Source organism: Petaurus breviceps, unplaced genomic scaffold (assembly GCF_028583685.1).
Source record: "Petaurus breviceps papuanus isolate PSGF00001 unplaced genomic scaffold, PetGlider_PUasm1.0 90895, whole genome shotgun sequence".
Taxonomy (NCBI): domain Eukaryota; kingdom Metazoa; phylum Chordata; class Mammalia; order Diprotodontia; family Petauridae; genus Petaurus; species Petaurus breviceps.
Window position 1 is genome coordinate 33,875,341 of NW_027187372.1, and position 16,511 is coordinate 33,891,851.

The 16,511-nt window shown below is 38.5% G+C and overlaps 1 protein-coding gene across 1 annotated transcript in view; it reads left to right on the forward strand.

Moving 5' to 3' along the window:
• Nucleotides 1-264: 264 nt before the first annotated feature.
• Nucleotides 265-16,511, forward strand: part of LOC138151257 (uncharacterized) — a 102,224-nt gene continuing 85,977 nt past the window's right edge. The window contains exons 1-8 of the mRNA XM_069074772.1: nt 265-587; nt 1,872-2,057; nt 3,174-3,365; nt 4,254-4,353; nt 5,817-5,902; nt 8,575-9,642; nt 11,653-11,673; nt 13,772-13,856. Coding sequence (XP_068930873.1) covers nt 488-587; nt 1,872-2,057; nt 3,174-3,365; nt 4,254-4,353; nt 5,817-5,902; nt 8,575-9,642; nt 11,653-11,673; nt 13,772-13,856 — 1,838 coding nt within the window. The 5' untranslated portion in view covers nt 265-487. The remainder of the gene's footprint in view (nt 588-1,871; nt 2,058-3,173; nt 3,366-4,253; nt 4,354-5,816; nt 5,903-8,574; nt 9,643-11,652; nt 11,674-13,771; nt 13,857-16,511) is intronic.

A 16,511-nucleotide genomic window follows, 5' to 3' on the forward strand; every position in this document is an offset into this window, starting at 1 on the left:
TCTTCCCTTCTTAAAGCCTCAGTTTCCAATTCTGTAAAAATAAGGGGGTTGAAGCAGATTAAACTAAACTCCCTTCCGTTCTAAATCTTATTATTCTGTGAACAACATTTAAGTCCTCGTATCTGCATTTTCCAAATGCAAGATGTCATTTTTCAGTCCCACCCTGGGGTTTCAAGCCAAATTCCGCCACCCAGCTCTCTTAGACGCCCGGGCTTGAAAGTCTGGGTCCCACCCCTCTGAGGCCCTGCCTCTTTCCCGCACCTGTGCTAGACTCTGCTACACCCGGGACTCGGAGCCTTGGCCCCACCCTTGGCCCGCCCTCATTTAGCGAGGGACTGGGAACACTTGCTGCTTACTCCTAGTCCAAAGAGCAATTCCCAGAGACAAGAGACGCCACGTCGGTGGACACTTTACTCCTCCTTCTATTCCAGGCACTAAGCGTGAGCTACTTCCAAACCCCGCTGCTGTCCCTGGGGGGGTGCATATCATGAGCCCCACGTCCCGCAATGCACCCCCGACACTGGGGCTTCTCGGACTCTTGCCGCTGCCACTGCTGCTGTTGCTGATCTCCCTGCCCGCGGCGCAAGGTGAGTGCAGACTTGGGGCAGTCCCGGCCCCCTGGCCGAACCGCTTTAGGCAAGGGAGAGGGTTGGAAATGAGTTCGTCGTCATGGCAACCGGGAGGGACTGTGGACCGAAGGAGCATAGAGAATGGGGTCACATGCGTACGAAAGCCCACCAGAGTGGCTAGGTTTTAGAGGTCAGGTGTGAGCTAGATTTTGATTAATAGAAACTCTCATTTCTATGGAATTTTGAAGTTTGTAAAGTGTAAGTAATGCAAGTATTATCATTCCATTTTACAGATGAGGAAACTGAGGCTTAGAGAGGTTTAAATTAATTGCCCACAGTTACATAGCTAGTTTCAGAGGCAGTTTTCAATCCCGGGAGGTCTCCTGATTCCAACACTCCAAGACACCAAGCTGCCCCAATAGGCTAATAAGGAAACCTCTCTTAAAACCTCATAGAGGACTCGAAATAGGGTGAACTCTCTAAGGGAAAGAAAAAACCTTAAGTTTCTCAAAGGATTGTAACTGGAAAAGACCTTAGAGATCATCTAATCTAGTCCCTTTTTTAAGAAAAGAAAACTAAGATTCAGAGATGACAGGTAAACATGTTCAAAAAGTTAGTATGAAGCAGAGGTGAGATTCAAACTTACTTCATCTTTCTCCAAATCCAGTTTCTTTTAACCATCACACCGTGCTACTGCTCCCCCAATATTCCTTTTTAATTTTTTTTCCTTCTTCCCTCCCTCCCACTTTTTCCTTTTCTTCCTTCCTTCCTTTCTTTTTCTTCCTTTCTTTCTTTTTCTTCTTTCCTTCTTTCCTTCCTTCCTTCAAGGGGCAGGTACCTCATGAGCTCTAAGTACACACAGCCCATCCATGAAGTAGCTTAATGAAAGCAACCAGAAAAATGGAGAAGCTCTACTAATGGACATACTGGCTATGAATCTTCCCCTTCTGGTTTCCTTTCTGGTTCTTGTTGAAAAGAAGATGAATCGTAGAGGGTGAGGACCCAGAACCCCCTTGGAGCTCATTTAATCTATCTCTCTGACATTTTACAGATAAGGAAACTGAGGCACAGAGAAATTCAGTGATATGGTCACACAGATGTTTAGTGGTAGAACAAGAAGTAGAATTCTTGCATCTTTTATATTGTTCCAATTCCTGATTCTGTCAGTTCAGACTTGTTTGGTAGTTATATTTCTGGGGACTGCCTATTTGTTTATTCATTCATTTATATAACCATTTGAAAGGATCTAGCTACAATATGATATTATTTCACTAAATTCAGCTTACTTTTTTTTTTTGGTAGGTGCCTGCAGTATCCCTCCAGATATACCAAATGCCAAGCCAGAACTGAATGGTCTAACAAGTTTTCCTGTGGATAGCACTGTAACATACAAATGTAATGAAGGATTTGTAAAAATTCCTGGCAAGTCAGACTCAGTGGTCTGTCTTCAACCCAATAAATGGTCAAAGTTGTCAGAGTTTTGTAATCGTAAGTCTTTCTTTTTAATATGCTTATGAAAAGTTGACATCCTGTGTCATCTAAATGGATAACATTTTCAAAGTGACTCAATGTTTTACTGTTAATGAAGGATTCAACACTGAGCATTTTCTAGCAAGTTATACCAAATGCCTTCACAGTCTTACTGAATGAAGGCATTGTTTACCTGAATCAGTTCTGCTCCTCATTAAAAGGATTTCTAACATTACAGCCTCTTCCCAATTAATAAAGATAGTCACTACTAGTTAGGGAATTAAAAAAAAATCATAGCTATTTTAGGTAATACTCTTGAGTACAAATTCCAGAGCTGAAATATTTTCTCAAGTTTTATTCAACCAGAATTCTGAGTGACATTTTAATTGCCCTGTGTTTAATTCCTATTTATTTCACCCCTGTTGGATACAAGGAACATATAAAAAGAAGGGTCCCTCACCATTGCTATTTTTGAAGAATTTATAATTATTTACTCAACAAACATTTATTAAGCACCTACTATGCACCAGGAACTGTGCTAAGCACTTTAAAAATATTAGCATTTGATTTTTTCAACAATCCTGAGAAGTAGATGCTATTATTATCCTGGTTTTTGTTGTAGTTCAGTCATGTCCAACTCTTCATGACCTCATTTGGGATTTTCTTAGCAAAGATACTGGAGTGGTTTGCCATTTCCTTCTCCAGCTCATTTTACAGATGAGGAACTAAGGCAAAGAGGGTTAAGTGACTTGGCCAGGGTCACACAGTTAGTAAATGTTTGAGACCAGATTTAAACTCAAGAAAATGAGTCTTCCTGACTTTAGGCTTGGCACTCCATCCACTGTGTCATCTATCTCCATTTTACAGTTGTGGAAACTGAGGCAGACAGAAGTTAAGTGACTTACCTAGGGTCACACAGCTAGTATCTAAGACAGCATTTAGATTTCCGTATTCCTAACTAGGTCCAGTGCTCTATCCACTCATCTACCTAACTGCCTATGCGTGAATGGGTTGTAATCTGCATCATTGGGGGGATATTTACATTGAGGAGATCATAGCTGATGTGGTATATGGGAGCAAAAGTTAAATAAAAAGGTTGCTTCTTGTTTCTGTTTTTTGCTTTTTTATCATCAGGTACCTGTAATGTCCCACCTTCATTACGTTTTGCATCACTCAAAAAACAGTTTAGTAAACAGAACTACTTTCCAGTGGATTTCACTGTGCAATATGAGTGCCGTCCAGGTTATAAAAGAGATAATTCTTTGCCAGCAAAGCTTACATGTCTTCAGAATTTAATGTGGTCCAGGGCCTCTGAATTTTGTAAAAGTGAGTATGACTTGAAAATAAGTTTTCCTTTCAAATTAAGTGAGGGGATGGGGTTGGGAAACAATGAATATCTGTTTGCTCTTTTATTAAAGGTGCCTTCAGTGCATGTGGTTTTTGCTTTCAATCATTCCTGGAAGCTAAATTTATTATTTATTAAATTAATTCATTTGTTTGGAAATAGGCAGACTTTTAAGATAACTTCTCAAATAGCACATTAGTCATATTTTTAAAGGTGACTAGAAAGTTCACTAAAGAAAATGAAAATATATATAGTAATAATAATATTGTTTTAAGAACAACTTTGAGCAAATAAGTCATTTTGAATATTATACCCAAATTAACTATAAAGGACATATGGTGGAAGATGCTACTTGTATCCAGAGAAAGAATTAATAAATAGAAGTATGTATAGAATGATTTTATATATTTGTGTGTCCAATGGTAGCTATGTAGGGGTAGGGAGTAGGGAAGGGAAGAAAAAAAGAAAAAAGAGAAATTTACATGATAACTTTATTATAGCTTTAAAAGGAGCAGAAGGTTGTACATAATATATTTGCAGTTTCACATTCAACCATCTTTTTAAAATTATACTGTATCATAGAAATACTTGTTTTATTCCATAAAAAAATTTTTAATGAAATGACACAGCATTTTTAAAGTGTCTCTATGATGAAGTCTTCTCCTAAAAGAAGGTGAACATAAAGGAAAAGTCAAAAGAAAAGATATATTGGTCTATTAATGCTATTGGTATCATGTGTTGTTAATGAATAATAATGTTATTCAACAGTGCTTTGTAATATAAGTAGTAAACAATTTAGGTCAGATGGCATTTTGAGTATATACGATGATAGGAAGATAAAACCTAATTCCATTTTTATTCTCTTTGAGGAAAATCATGTCCATCTCCTCCAGAGCTACTACATGGTCATGTTAGTGTAGAAACTGACATCTTATATGGCTCAACAATCACCTTTACTTGTGACAAAGGGTAAGTTTGCATTATATAGAAATAGGGAATAGACCTGTGGTTACATTGGTACAGAGAATTCCCAGGTAAGAAAACTTTCTCCCAAGGTATGTTGGTTTATTCTATGCAACTTAAAAATTGCATTGAGGTTAAGAGACCTGTCCAGGGTGACAAAGCCAGTATATGTCAAAGGTGGGACTCAAATCCTGAAGGTCTTCCTATTTAAGCCTGGCTCTCTATCTACCATAACTACAGACAGTCATTAAAAAAGCAGGAAAATCAAAGCGGGCTTAACATTAGGGGCATATATTATGGCTGATAGTTGGAAACTACAACTTTTTGGGCTATTTTCTTTTAAACACACACACACACACACACACACACACACACACACGCTCTTTCCCAAGCAAATGATCTTAGTTATATGTATTTCAATGGAGTGTGAAAAAGATTCTGCGTATACTTTGGAATCTATAGACTTTAGAATCTCAGATTCTATATAGTTACTCTAATTTCATCATTGGTATCTATAGTAATTGCGAGAGGGGGTTATATGCTGGTCTGTATTTACATTTATATATCACTTTAAGGTTTGCAATCTTCTTTATAGATAGTATGTCATTTTTATTCTCACAACAACCTTGGGAGGTAAGGGCTTTTATTATCCCCATTTCATGGATGAGAAAACTGAGGAAGACAGTGGTTAAGTGTCTTGCCCAAGATCACACAGTCTGAAGTTGAATTTGAATTCAGGTCTTCCTGCCTCCAGATTTATAGCACTGTATTCACTGTACCATCTAGCTGCCTCTATTATTAATTACATGGAGAGGACTGAACTGGATGATGGCTAAGATCCCTTCCAAATGTTAAATCCTATGATCCTAAGAACTATAACAGAAATGTTATGGGTTGGGTTATTTGGGGGGTGGGGGTAGAGCAGGATAGAGATAAGGACAGAGAGGCATTTTTCCCCCTAGCTTGACAGTTGTCATTTCTATTCCCAGTTCTCATGCAAAGTTTCTAAATGACATTGGGTTGTGTGGTTTTACTCATTTGTTCTTCACTTCATTTTGTGAAAGGAGAATATCTGTTTTCTAATTTCTGCATGTTTATGTTTTAATTATTAACTTGTCTGTAAATATATTTTGTATCCTTTTTAAAATATTCTTCTATAAAAGAGAAATTGGTCTCTAAGGCTTTCAGAATTACTGAAAAATTTGGGTGTTTCTACCATATAACAAATGTCAGGAAAAAAATTGTGTGTGGGGGGAGGAGGTTCTACTTTTAAAAAAATTTTTTATATTGTCCCATTATTACCATCCCTATAGCTTAAATACCCAGTTTGCTGTTTCTAACACATTATTATGTCTCCACTCACTGGCAGAAAAGTGAAAAACAATAACAAGCTATTTCTGCAGTGGTTGAAAAAAATTCCAATAATGGAAGAGAACCTATTTCTTTCAGCTTTTTTCTCTCTTGTTTAGATATAGGTTAGTGGGGGCACAAGAGAGCCTATGTATTCTTAAGGATAAAAATGTTGTTTGGAGTGATTCACATCCAGAGTGCACAGGTAAGCCATTTACAGAAGTTATTAAGTCAATGTTGTGTAGATTTTGCAGCATCTATAATAAAAACTATTTAGGGGCAGCTAGTGGTTTAGTGGATAGGCCACCGGCCCTGGGTTCAGGAGGACCTCTAGTAGTTGTGTGACCCTGAGGAAGTTGCTTAACCCCAAATGCTGAAAGAGAGGTGGGGGGGGGAGGGAGGGAGAGAGGGAGAGAGAGAGAGAGAGAGAGAGAGAGAGAGAGAGAGAGAGAGAGAGAGAGAAAAGGAAGGAAGGAAAGAGAAAGAAGGAAAGAAAGAAGTCAAAATTATTTAGCATTTCATTATTGGGGCATCTCAATAATAACAATAGTGAGCATGTACCTATTGTCTTGAGGTTTGAAAATCACTTTGATCCTTACAATAACTTTGGCATTGGTTATCATTATCTCCATTTTACAGTTGAGGAAACTGAAGCAGAGAGAGGTTATGTGACCTGCCCAGGGACACACAGCTTGTATTTACATGCAGAATTCAAACTAAGGACTTCCTGACTCCAAGTTCAGCACTCTATCCACACTGGTACCTACTTGCCATAGTAGAAGCCAATAATAACCAAAATTATTATTTTTAAAAGAACAAAAACTACTCTTCACTAAGCAGATTTTTATCATTGATTTTCAGGAATGAAAGACAAATTTTAGTCCTTTTTTCTAAAGAAACTAAATTTTATGATTGGGGTTTATTTTTGACACTTAAGTTACTTTTGGTACTGTCCAGCCCATGTGAAAAAAAACAGCATGGAAGATGGAGATACAATAGAATACAGTAGAAAGACTGGGACTAAGTTTTTTCTGCCTTTCCCTCTAACTCCTAGGCACATTGTTTCCTAAAACCCAAGCTGGAATGTTGTATTCTCCTACTTTAATATTGTCAACACCCCCCCTCATTCAAACATTTTTTCTCCTTATGTGATTCCCTAAAATGCATATTATATACTCTAACCACATATTTCTAGTACATACTAGCTTACTAGTTCACAGTACCTTGGTGGGGTGCCTAGGAATTACTATTTTTTCATTTTAACCATGGGTATTAGAACATAGTAATCCATTAGTGGGTAGAGGATTTGTCATGGAATTAGGAAGACATCAAAAGATCTTTTTTAAGTCCTTACCATGAACTAGACACTGTACTAAGGCCTACAAAGAAAACATTGCCCCTGCCTGCAAAGAGTTTGTGTGTGTGTGTGTGTGTGTGTGTGTGTGTGTGTATCTCCAAGTGGGTGAGACAAGAGGCATACAAAGTAGATAGAAGGTCATCTTTGAGGAGAAGGCACTATCAGTTGGGAAAACCAGCACAGGCATAGAAGATGAGGTTAAAGAAAGAAGCCACAGATTCTAGGATAAGGGAGGAGGGATAAACATAGAGGGACATAGTGGCTGCAAAGGGCAGTAATATATAAAATGACTGGAGATGACAGGAAGACCTAGCTTCAAATCTTGCCCCTGACCTCTGCTGTTGTTCAGTTGTTTCAGTTGTGTCCAACTCTTCATGACCCCATCTGGGGTTTTCTTGGCAAAGATACTGGAGGGGTTTGGCATTTTCTTCTCCAGCTCATTTTACACATGAGGAAACTGAGGCAAACATGGTCAAGTGACTTGTCTAGGGTCATACAGCTAGTAAGCGACTCAGGCCATATTTGAACTCAGGAAGAGGAATCTTCCTGACTTTTAGGACAATTCTGTCCATCTAGCTGCCTCTGACGTATACCATACACTATGTATCCTCTGTACCTAATACTATGTCATATTATAGGCAAGTCACATAACTTCTCAGTACTCCCAAGCACTTTCCAAGACTATAAAGTTGGAGCAGGCTCAGATCTGCATTGAGAGAGGGGGTCTCCACTTGAGACTTTCATCACACTGATAAAATCATCAAAGAACATCTCATGGTTCCCACCTGTGGGCCAGTGAATAGATTACTAACACGCATAAGATGGTTAAGGGTTTGCAAAATGCTTACAAAGATGATCTCATTTTATTCTCAACAACCCTGGGAGATAAGTGCTATTGTCATTCACAAGTTACAGAGTAGGAAACTAGAGCAGGCAGAGTTTAATTAACTTGCCCAGGGTCATACAACTAGCAAGTGACTGAGGCTGGAGTTGAAATCAGATCTTCCTAAATCCACTGGTGCCATTCAATGCCGTATCAAGCTGCCTAAGGGAAGTTTTGGCAAGGTGGCTGAGAAAATAAGTGTTAACAACCATGTTAAATTGAATCTTTATTTAGTCCCAGCCAGATAGAAGGGTTTTGTGTTGATTGCTTTATTTTATCAATGCTTCACTTATGCCTAATGAGAAATTTAAAAGCATTACTAAATTTAAATCTATAGTAGCTCTTTGTCTTTAAGGGTATATATAATATTTGTCTCTAAGTTCAATTCTATTTATTAGGCTATTGTGTGTATCTGGTCATCTTTTTTACTTTCCCTACGAGTCCTTGTATTTGGAAAGTCTGAGAATCATTGCCTTAATCTTTATGATCATAGGGTCATGGATTTAGAGCCAGAAAGAAACTTAGAAGGCATCTAGTCTAATGTTGTGTTATGATTGCCCCTGTAATAACTCTTAAAACCAGAAATTAATTGTAACTCCTCTCTATGAATTGTAAACTTCGCTAACCCCCTCAACAGCTGAAAAGTCAGCCACAACAAATGTTCCAGCAACACAAGCCCCACCAACAACAAAACAGGCCAGTGCGACAAATGCTCCAGCAAAGCAGGCCCCACCATCAGAACAGGCCAGTGCAACAAATGTTCCAGCAAAGCAGGCCCCACCAACAGAACAGGCCAGTGCAACAAACGCTCCAGCAACACAGGCCCTACCACCAGAGCAGGCCAGTGCGACAAACACTCCAGCAACACAGGCCCCACCACCAGGACAGGCCAGTGTGATAAATGTTCCAGCAAAGCAGGCCCCACCATCAGAACAGGCCAGTGCAACAAATACTCCAGCAAAGCAGGCCCCACCAAGAGGACAGGCCAGTGCAACAAATGCTCCAGCAACACAGGCCCCACCACCAGGACAGGCCAGTGTGATAAATGTTCCAGCAAAGCAGGCCCCACCATCAGAACAGGCCAGTGCGACAAATGCTCCAGCAACACAGGCCCTACCACCAGAACAGGCCAGTGCAACAAATGCTCCAGCAACACAGGCCCCACCACCAGAACAGGCCAGTGTGATAAATGTTCCAGCAAAGCAGGCCCCACCATTAGAACAGGCCAGTGCAACAAATACTCCAGCAACACAGGCCCTACCACCAGGACAGGCCAGTGCGACAAACGCTCCAGCAACACAGGCCCCACCAGCAGGACAGGCCAGTGCGACAAATGCTCCGGCAACACAGGCCCCATCATCACAAGAGGCCAGTGTGACAAGCACCCCAGCAAAACAGACCAATGCAACAAATACTCCAGCAACAGAGGCCCTAGTAGTAGAATTGGCCGATCCAGCACTTGCCCTGCCAATAACAGAGCAGGCTGAGGCAACAAATGCTCCAGCAAAACAGACCCAGCCACCAACCCATCAGGCCAGCACAACAAATGCTGCAACAACTTCCACCACACTGACAACCAAAAGATCCAGCACAACTCGGAGTTCTACCAGAATTGTCACCACTCTTCGTTCTACCACAGCTGCATCTTTTCACACAACTAGACCCAGCTCAACAAAACTTCGTGGAAAAGGAACCACTTCTTCAGGTCAGTAGGCATGCTCTAGTTTGTTTTTTTAATCATTGTAATGAGTTTGAGTTGCAAAAAAGAAATGAAACTTTACAGTGTCCTGTTTTAAGATAATGGGTTGTATGGAATTGGATTGCTCAAATGAGGATGTTTATTTAATGAATCAATCAATGCCGTGGAAGTTTTATACAGGTCCCCAAGATACTCTGCACTGGCAACCTTGGATAGCATTTGGACAAACACTAAGAGAAGAGTCGTTAGACCTTATGGGAAAAGAAAGAGAAAGTTATGTCCTACTAAAAAATGGTTCCAAGTTGAGGTTGAAAAGGGAAATCCTAGCACAGAGATGTTTCAGGGAACCACGGAACCCAGGAAGATGCTTATACAACCCAAATGGATCCCACCTTCATTGTATATTCTTGGATATGGCTTACCTGACTCTAAAATACATCCTGTCCTCCCTTCTCTGTGTGTTCTGAATATACAAATGGGAAATTCCAATTTTATGATGAGAAGCTCCATTTGAAAGGAAAGTTTTCTTCAATATAAATTTTCTAGGGGAAAATTTAATAGCTATTATCTTCTCTTCTAACTAGGACCCTTTTCACCTCAGTGAAACAGAGGGCTACTCTATGTGTATGTGTGTGTATGTATATGTATATTTGTGTATGTTGTGTTTGTCCTTCATTTTTGAAGAGGACCATGGCATCAAGGAAATGATGACATGAGTTGCAGTTGACTTGGATTTAAGTGAGGGAGGGCTGTGCACGGTCAGCAGCCTCACTTTCTCCTCCAGAGCCATCTGGCTCGGGTGGCCAGATATTCATCAGGACTGGAGATGGCCTAGGATGCTCTGGGAGACCCTGGCCCTTTTAGACTAAGGCCTTTTCAGGTACTCACTTAGAGTGAAGTAACACCCATTCGGTGAATAGGCCTCTTTAAGAAGTGAGTGAAGGGAGGGTCCCTTTAATTAGAAAAAAGAAAAAAAATCAAGCTGGGAGGGGAAGACCCTCAGGGTTACTGTTCTAAAGAGAAAGAGTTACCATTGATATTCACTCTAAGACAAGAGTGTATGTGTATATGTGTGTAGAGGTATATATATATATGTATTTATATGTGTATGTGTATATGTATGTATGCATGTGTATATCTAATATACAGTATTTGATATAGAATTGATACATATCAATATAGCATATATTATTATAGCATATGTGTGTGTATATATGTATGTTTATGTACATATGTGTATATATTGTATTTGAGGGTAAAATGAGGTAAAATTCTATGCTATTCAAACTTAGCCAAGGGTTTGAGTCACTAGATGACATGGCTATCCTGAGTTAAGGTACAATTTGTGATGGTTAAGGACTCATATGCTCTCATCATGGCAGGTCAAATCAAAACTTTATTTGATCTTTACATTGTTTGCATAGGATTTGTTTTCTGGTAATAATATCTAATGTCCCTATAGCACTTGAAATTTTACAAGGTGTTTCCCTCAAAGTAATCTATGAGATAGGAAAATTTCCTCAAATGAGATTTATGATGAGCATTTTACAGAATTGGTTTATTTAAAGTTGAATCTTCTTCTCTCTAGCTTTAGATGGGTGCTTGATGTGGAAGATGAAGGACTGGTTTAGGAGTCAGGACAACCTGGGTTCAACCTGGCTCAGCCAGCAACCTGGTTCAAGTCCTACTTCTACACATGATCTACATAACCCTGAGCAGGTTTACCTAATCTGTAAAGGTTCCAGGCAACCCTCTAAAGCTTTACATTGCAGAATGGCTGCTAATTTGTGTTCACCCTGATGAAATTACAGGTCTAGACCAAAAGACGTGTTTAAAGCTCATGCCTCAGATCAAAATCTAGAACAAACTTTAAAAAGCTTACAAATAGCATATTTTCTAAATATGCAAATCTCTTTTGACATTTTATTGTACTTTAAGTATGCATCATTGATTCTTCTAGAAGATATCACCATTGAACTTAAAATTTACTATTTTCTTTATTCTTTCCCTCTTCAGGTGCTGTCACCACTATGCATGGTAAGTCTGACTCTCAGAGATTAAGACATTGTCATCGGTGTAAGATGTCTTTGACTGAATCATACCACTTCAGGACAATTCATCTTGTAGACTATTCTTGGAAGGATATTGAAAGTGAAAACTTAAGAGAATTAAAGATATATCTAGTATATGGATGGCATGGACAAATACTGCGGAAATGCAGGAGGATTAAATGCTACAGGGTACTAGCTAGGCTCCAGATTTCTTATATATATATTCCAGTAAGAGAGATCTGCTCCAAATTAATCAGATCATATTAAGTATCCACCTTGTACAGAGCAGTCTACTGGGTGCTGTGGGGAAATCAAAAAGAATTAAGATACAGTTCCTGCCTCCAAGTAATTTATAATCCATTGTACAACTCCTCCTTTACCTGAAACTATGTATGCTGCCTAGATCAGGGGTGGAGAACCTGTGGCCTCAAGGCCTCTAGGTCCTCAAGTATGACCATTTGATGGAATCAATTCATGGCTGTACTTGAGGACTTAGAGGACTCCATGTGGCTTGAAGGCCACAGGTTCCCCACTCCTGACCTAGATTGACCACCCATAAGCATAATCAACTCTACACTATAGCCATTACATTTTTATGCCTTTTAATTCTGTAAGGACCCCTTGACTTCTATAAAAACAGGTTATTCAGATTATTTTTTTACTTCAGTTATAATTTAAATTTGAAAAAAGTGTTATATTCAGAGTTTATAAAGAGGACATTTAATGATCAGAATGGGTAAAAACTTTGTCAGAGACTTTGGTTCATAGCATGAATATAAATCCTGGACAAACTAGCTCTTGGAAATGCCACCAGTGAGGGGAGAGAAGGATAAAATATCATAACTGGGGGGCGGCTAGGTGGCGCAGTGAGTAAAGTGCTGGCCCCAGAGTCGGGAGGACCCGAGTTCGGTTGTGGCCTCAGACACTTAACACCCACACAAAAATACTAGCCTTAAAACCTTGGGCAAGTTACTTAACCCCAATTGCTGTCCAAAAAAGCAAATATATATATATATCATAACTGGGATGAAACAATTTCAACAGCAGGTATGGATAAGACATGAAGGTTTCAAGCTAGGATAAAAGGCCTGAACCTTCACTTGTAAGAATAGGAAAGTCACCTGGATTGTAGGGTAGAACTGGAGCTATGGTGGAGACTTATCCTCAGGTAGATGGATCTGGAGAATATCCCTTTCTGCCATCTTCCTCTCACACACTCCAAGGCACAAACGAAACCTTAACTTCTTTGTGTATATACCTGTATGACTATGGAAAAGTTTTAAAGCTGTGCATTACTGATTTAGAAGGGATGGGAAGGGGGTGGGAAGAGGCTGAAATATCTTTGCGCTTTAGCCATTCATAATCTCTGCCATGTTAGTCCATCTCATATTGCAATAGAATTTCAGAGAAAATTAATTACTGTTAAGAGAAGGAAGGAAGGAGGGTGGAAAGAGGGAGGGAAGGAAGAAGAAATAATGAAACAGAAAGAAAAGGAGAGAGGGATGAAAGAAGGAAGGAAAGAAAAGGAAAAGAGAGTGAAGGAAGAGAGTAAAGAAGAAACAATGAAAGAAAGAGAAAGGGAGAGAGTGGAAGGTAGGCAGGCAGAATGGAGTAAGGGATGTAAAGGGTAGCTAGAAGTAGAGACTAGGTGGTTAAGGTTGTGTGGGAAGGGTGATTTCTGACATTATGTTAGATTTTAACTTAACTAGAAAAACACGAGTTCATTTTGCTAAACAGCCCCTTTCATAGTAAGCAGCAGAGAGAACATCCTAACAATGATGATTCTGGGATGACCAAATGCTCTTAAAAAACTGAGGACAGAGGTGATAAATTTTCTAATTCTGCCAATGAAAAAATAGGTCAGATATTGCTGGAGGATATTTAAAAGTGGTAGGACAAGCTCATTTGAGAAATGGTATTAGATATTCAGTCTCAAACCTGAGGATTTAGAAAGGTATATGCAATGTCTAGCTCACTTCTATAGTTTGATTTTGAATTGTTTCAGAACAATGCACTGATATACCACATTTAATGTTTTTTTCTTTCCACACCTAATTTGATTACCAAAATGTTTTTCTTTCAAGGAATTAGTGGTGGTCTTATAGCACTGGCTGTTCTAATAGTACTCCCGGTTTTCATCAAACTTCTTTGTAACTCTGGGAAATCAGGGTGAGCCAAAATCCAAAAGTCCTTTTCTTCTTTTAATTAGTTAGCATCTTCCTCCATAAAACTCGAGCTGCTAAAAACTTTCAGATTATTATTGTGCCTTTGACATGTGAATGCCATTTTTTCCTTCTATAAACCTCTAATTACTCTCTTTAAGACTGTAATCATGACCCAAGTGTATGCAGCAACACAGAGATATATTTAAATTTACACTAGTAATTCAGGGTAATTTTAAAATGAGGGTGGTTTATTTATTTGTTTTTCCTGCTGCATAAAAGGAAAAATGCTAAATGTTCTGATTTTCCATTAATTCTTCCACTTCATGATGTTGGTTGTGAGTTTCACAACTTTTTCTCATCTGAAACAGGAAAACATAAACAATCCGGTAGTTGCTGTGTTTGGGTCTGTTTCTGAATGGAACTGCTTACTAATAAATAAACATTTTTGGTTTTCTTGCGGCACTTTGATTGAAAATCTTAAGGTCTCACAAGTTATTGTGTTTTAGACATGATTTTGCTTTAGGCAGAATCCCTGGGCTCTAGGCCCATCTCCAATGCACATGGCATTGTGACTGCAGGGAAAATCATTTAACTTCTCAGTGACCCAGCCAATTTGGTAAGGCTATTAGTTACAGACAAGTTCCAAACTATAGCTGTGGAAAAAAATTTTCACATCAGGAATTCCCTACACTGATGAAATGAGAGGTTCTAGCTACCCTCCAGGCCCTCAGATATTTTATTTTTTAAAACAAATTTAAAACACTAAATATAATATTAAGATATTAACTATTTTAATTTATGAGTAGTTATTTAAAACACAAGTAGCAAACATTTTGGTTATTTTAAGTGTTTAAGTTTCTTTAATTTTTTTAAAGTTACCTTTTCTGGCAAATTTTAGGTGAGGAGATTATAGATTTATTCATTCATTTACCGCTGGAAGGGATCTTAGAGGTCATCAAATCCAGTTCTTCCCCATTCTAAAGATGAGGAAACCTAGGCAGAGAGAGATTAAGTTACTTGCCCAGGACCATATAGCTCTGAGGCAGGATCTGAAGTCAGGCCTCCCTGATTCCATATCCAATACCCTATCCACCATACCACAATGTTTAGACACTACTTCTAAATACTGTCTATAGTTTTTGACTCTTGTTAGCCAAAATATGTCTGATGGAAAGAGATATGTGATATTTCTGAGTCATGTGTAAAAGTACCTAAGCGATATTGTTTCAGCTGCCTTTCAGTAATTTCTCTAGAAATACAATTTTTAGCTATCACTTTTACATAATTTCTTATATTCCTTCATTTCATTTTACAATGTATTCATTATCATTCACTTATCACTTAAAAGTCCGTGATATTTTTTTTTGTGGGATAAGGGAGAATTGCCAATTTTTCCTCATTGGCTCTAAAATCCAGCCCTATTTTCCTGATAACTGATTCAATTAGAATGCCTATATTGTCATCCCTTTTTTCTTATGAATAAAAATACTTGTGGGAATATGTATTTGTTCTTTGGTACCATCACAGATAGGCTCATGGGACTCAGGGCAGAAAAGATTGTAAAGTTCTTCTAGTCCAAGCAGAACTGAATATCTTAAAAACACCACCTTCGGACACTAACCCCAGGGCAAGCAAACCTGATTCTCTAAGCATAGGGAGCATTCATGAAAACTGCCAATGAAAGGAATTTTAATTCCTCTCTCACTTTTATAGTGACCCACTCCTTACTCTGGATGTAACCAAAAGGGGGATGGAGCTGACTTTACATGCTACTGGACAATGACAGAATTTTGCTATGAATTCTTTAGTGGAAGTGGGTCAGTGGAAATTGTTCAATATGAAAAAAATGGCCTTCCAGAAGTTACAGTTGACCTGTTTTCAGCTTCTCATCAACAGTTAACAAGACTTACTTCAAGGGGAGTGAACTGGTTTGAAAAACAGAAGGCAGTTCGGATGGGAACTGAGGAGGTCTAGGTTCTAATCCTTCCTCCCTTACTAACTAGTTTTATGGCCAGTTTTTCTGGATCTTGGTTTCCTTATCTCTAAAATTGAAGGAAGGTGGATTAAATCATTGGTAAGACCCTTTCCAGTTTTAAGATTCTGAATCCAATAGGTCTGGTAGTGACTTTTGTATGTTGACAATTTCGTTTGGGAATTAGATAAGTACTGAAAAGAATGATTTGATTTTTCTTTTAAATATACCCTTTACCTAATTCACTTAGCAATTTTCCCTCCTCTGCTATTCAGCGTTTACAATATTCATGAGATCAACAAAGAACTTAATGTTTTCTTACCTGATAAAATGGAGACGGGCAAACCCACAGAAGTAAGAATTCTTGGTAAAATAAAAAATTTCTGTTCTTATCATGGCTCTTTTCTGCAGCTCCTAAAATGTTAGTCAACAGAATTGATTTGGGACTTTTCTATATTTGACAATTATTCTATATTCTATTTTATATAGAATATTCTGTATTCCATATTCTGACATTTACTACCAAATATGCTTTCATTTTGGTTTCCTTCCCTTGACTAAACACACATATCATTAGGATGTTTATTCATTGATTCTTTACATTTCTACAATAAATCTTTTATCTTAATCTGTTTTTATTATAGCAAATAATGCTGGGGAAAAGAGGACTGTATATTAGAGCTTATG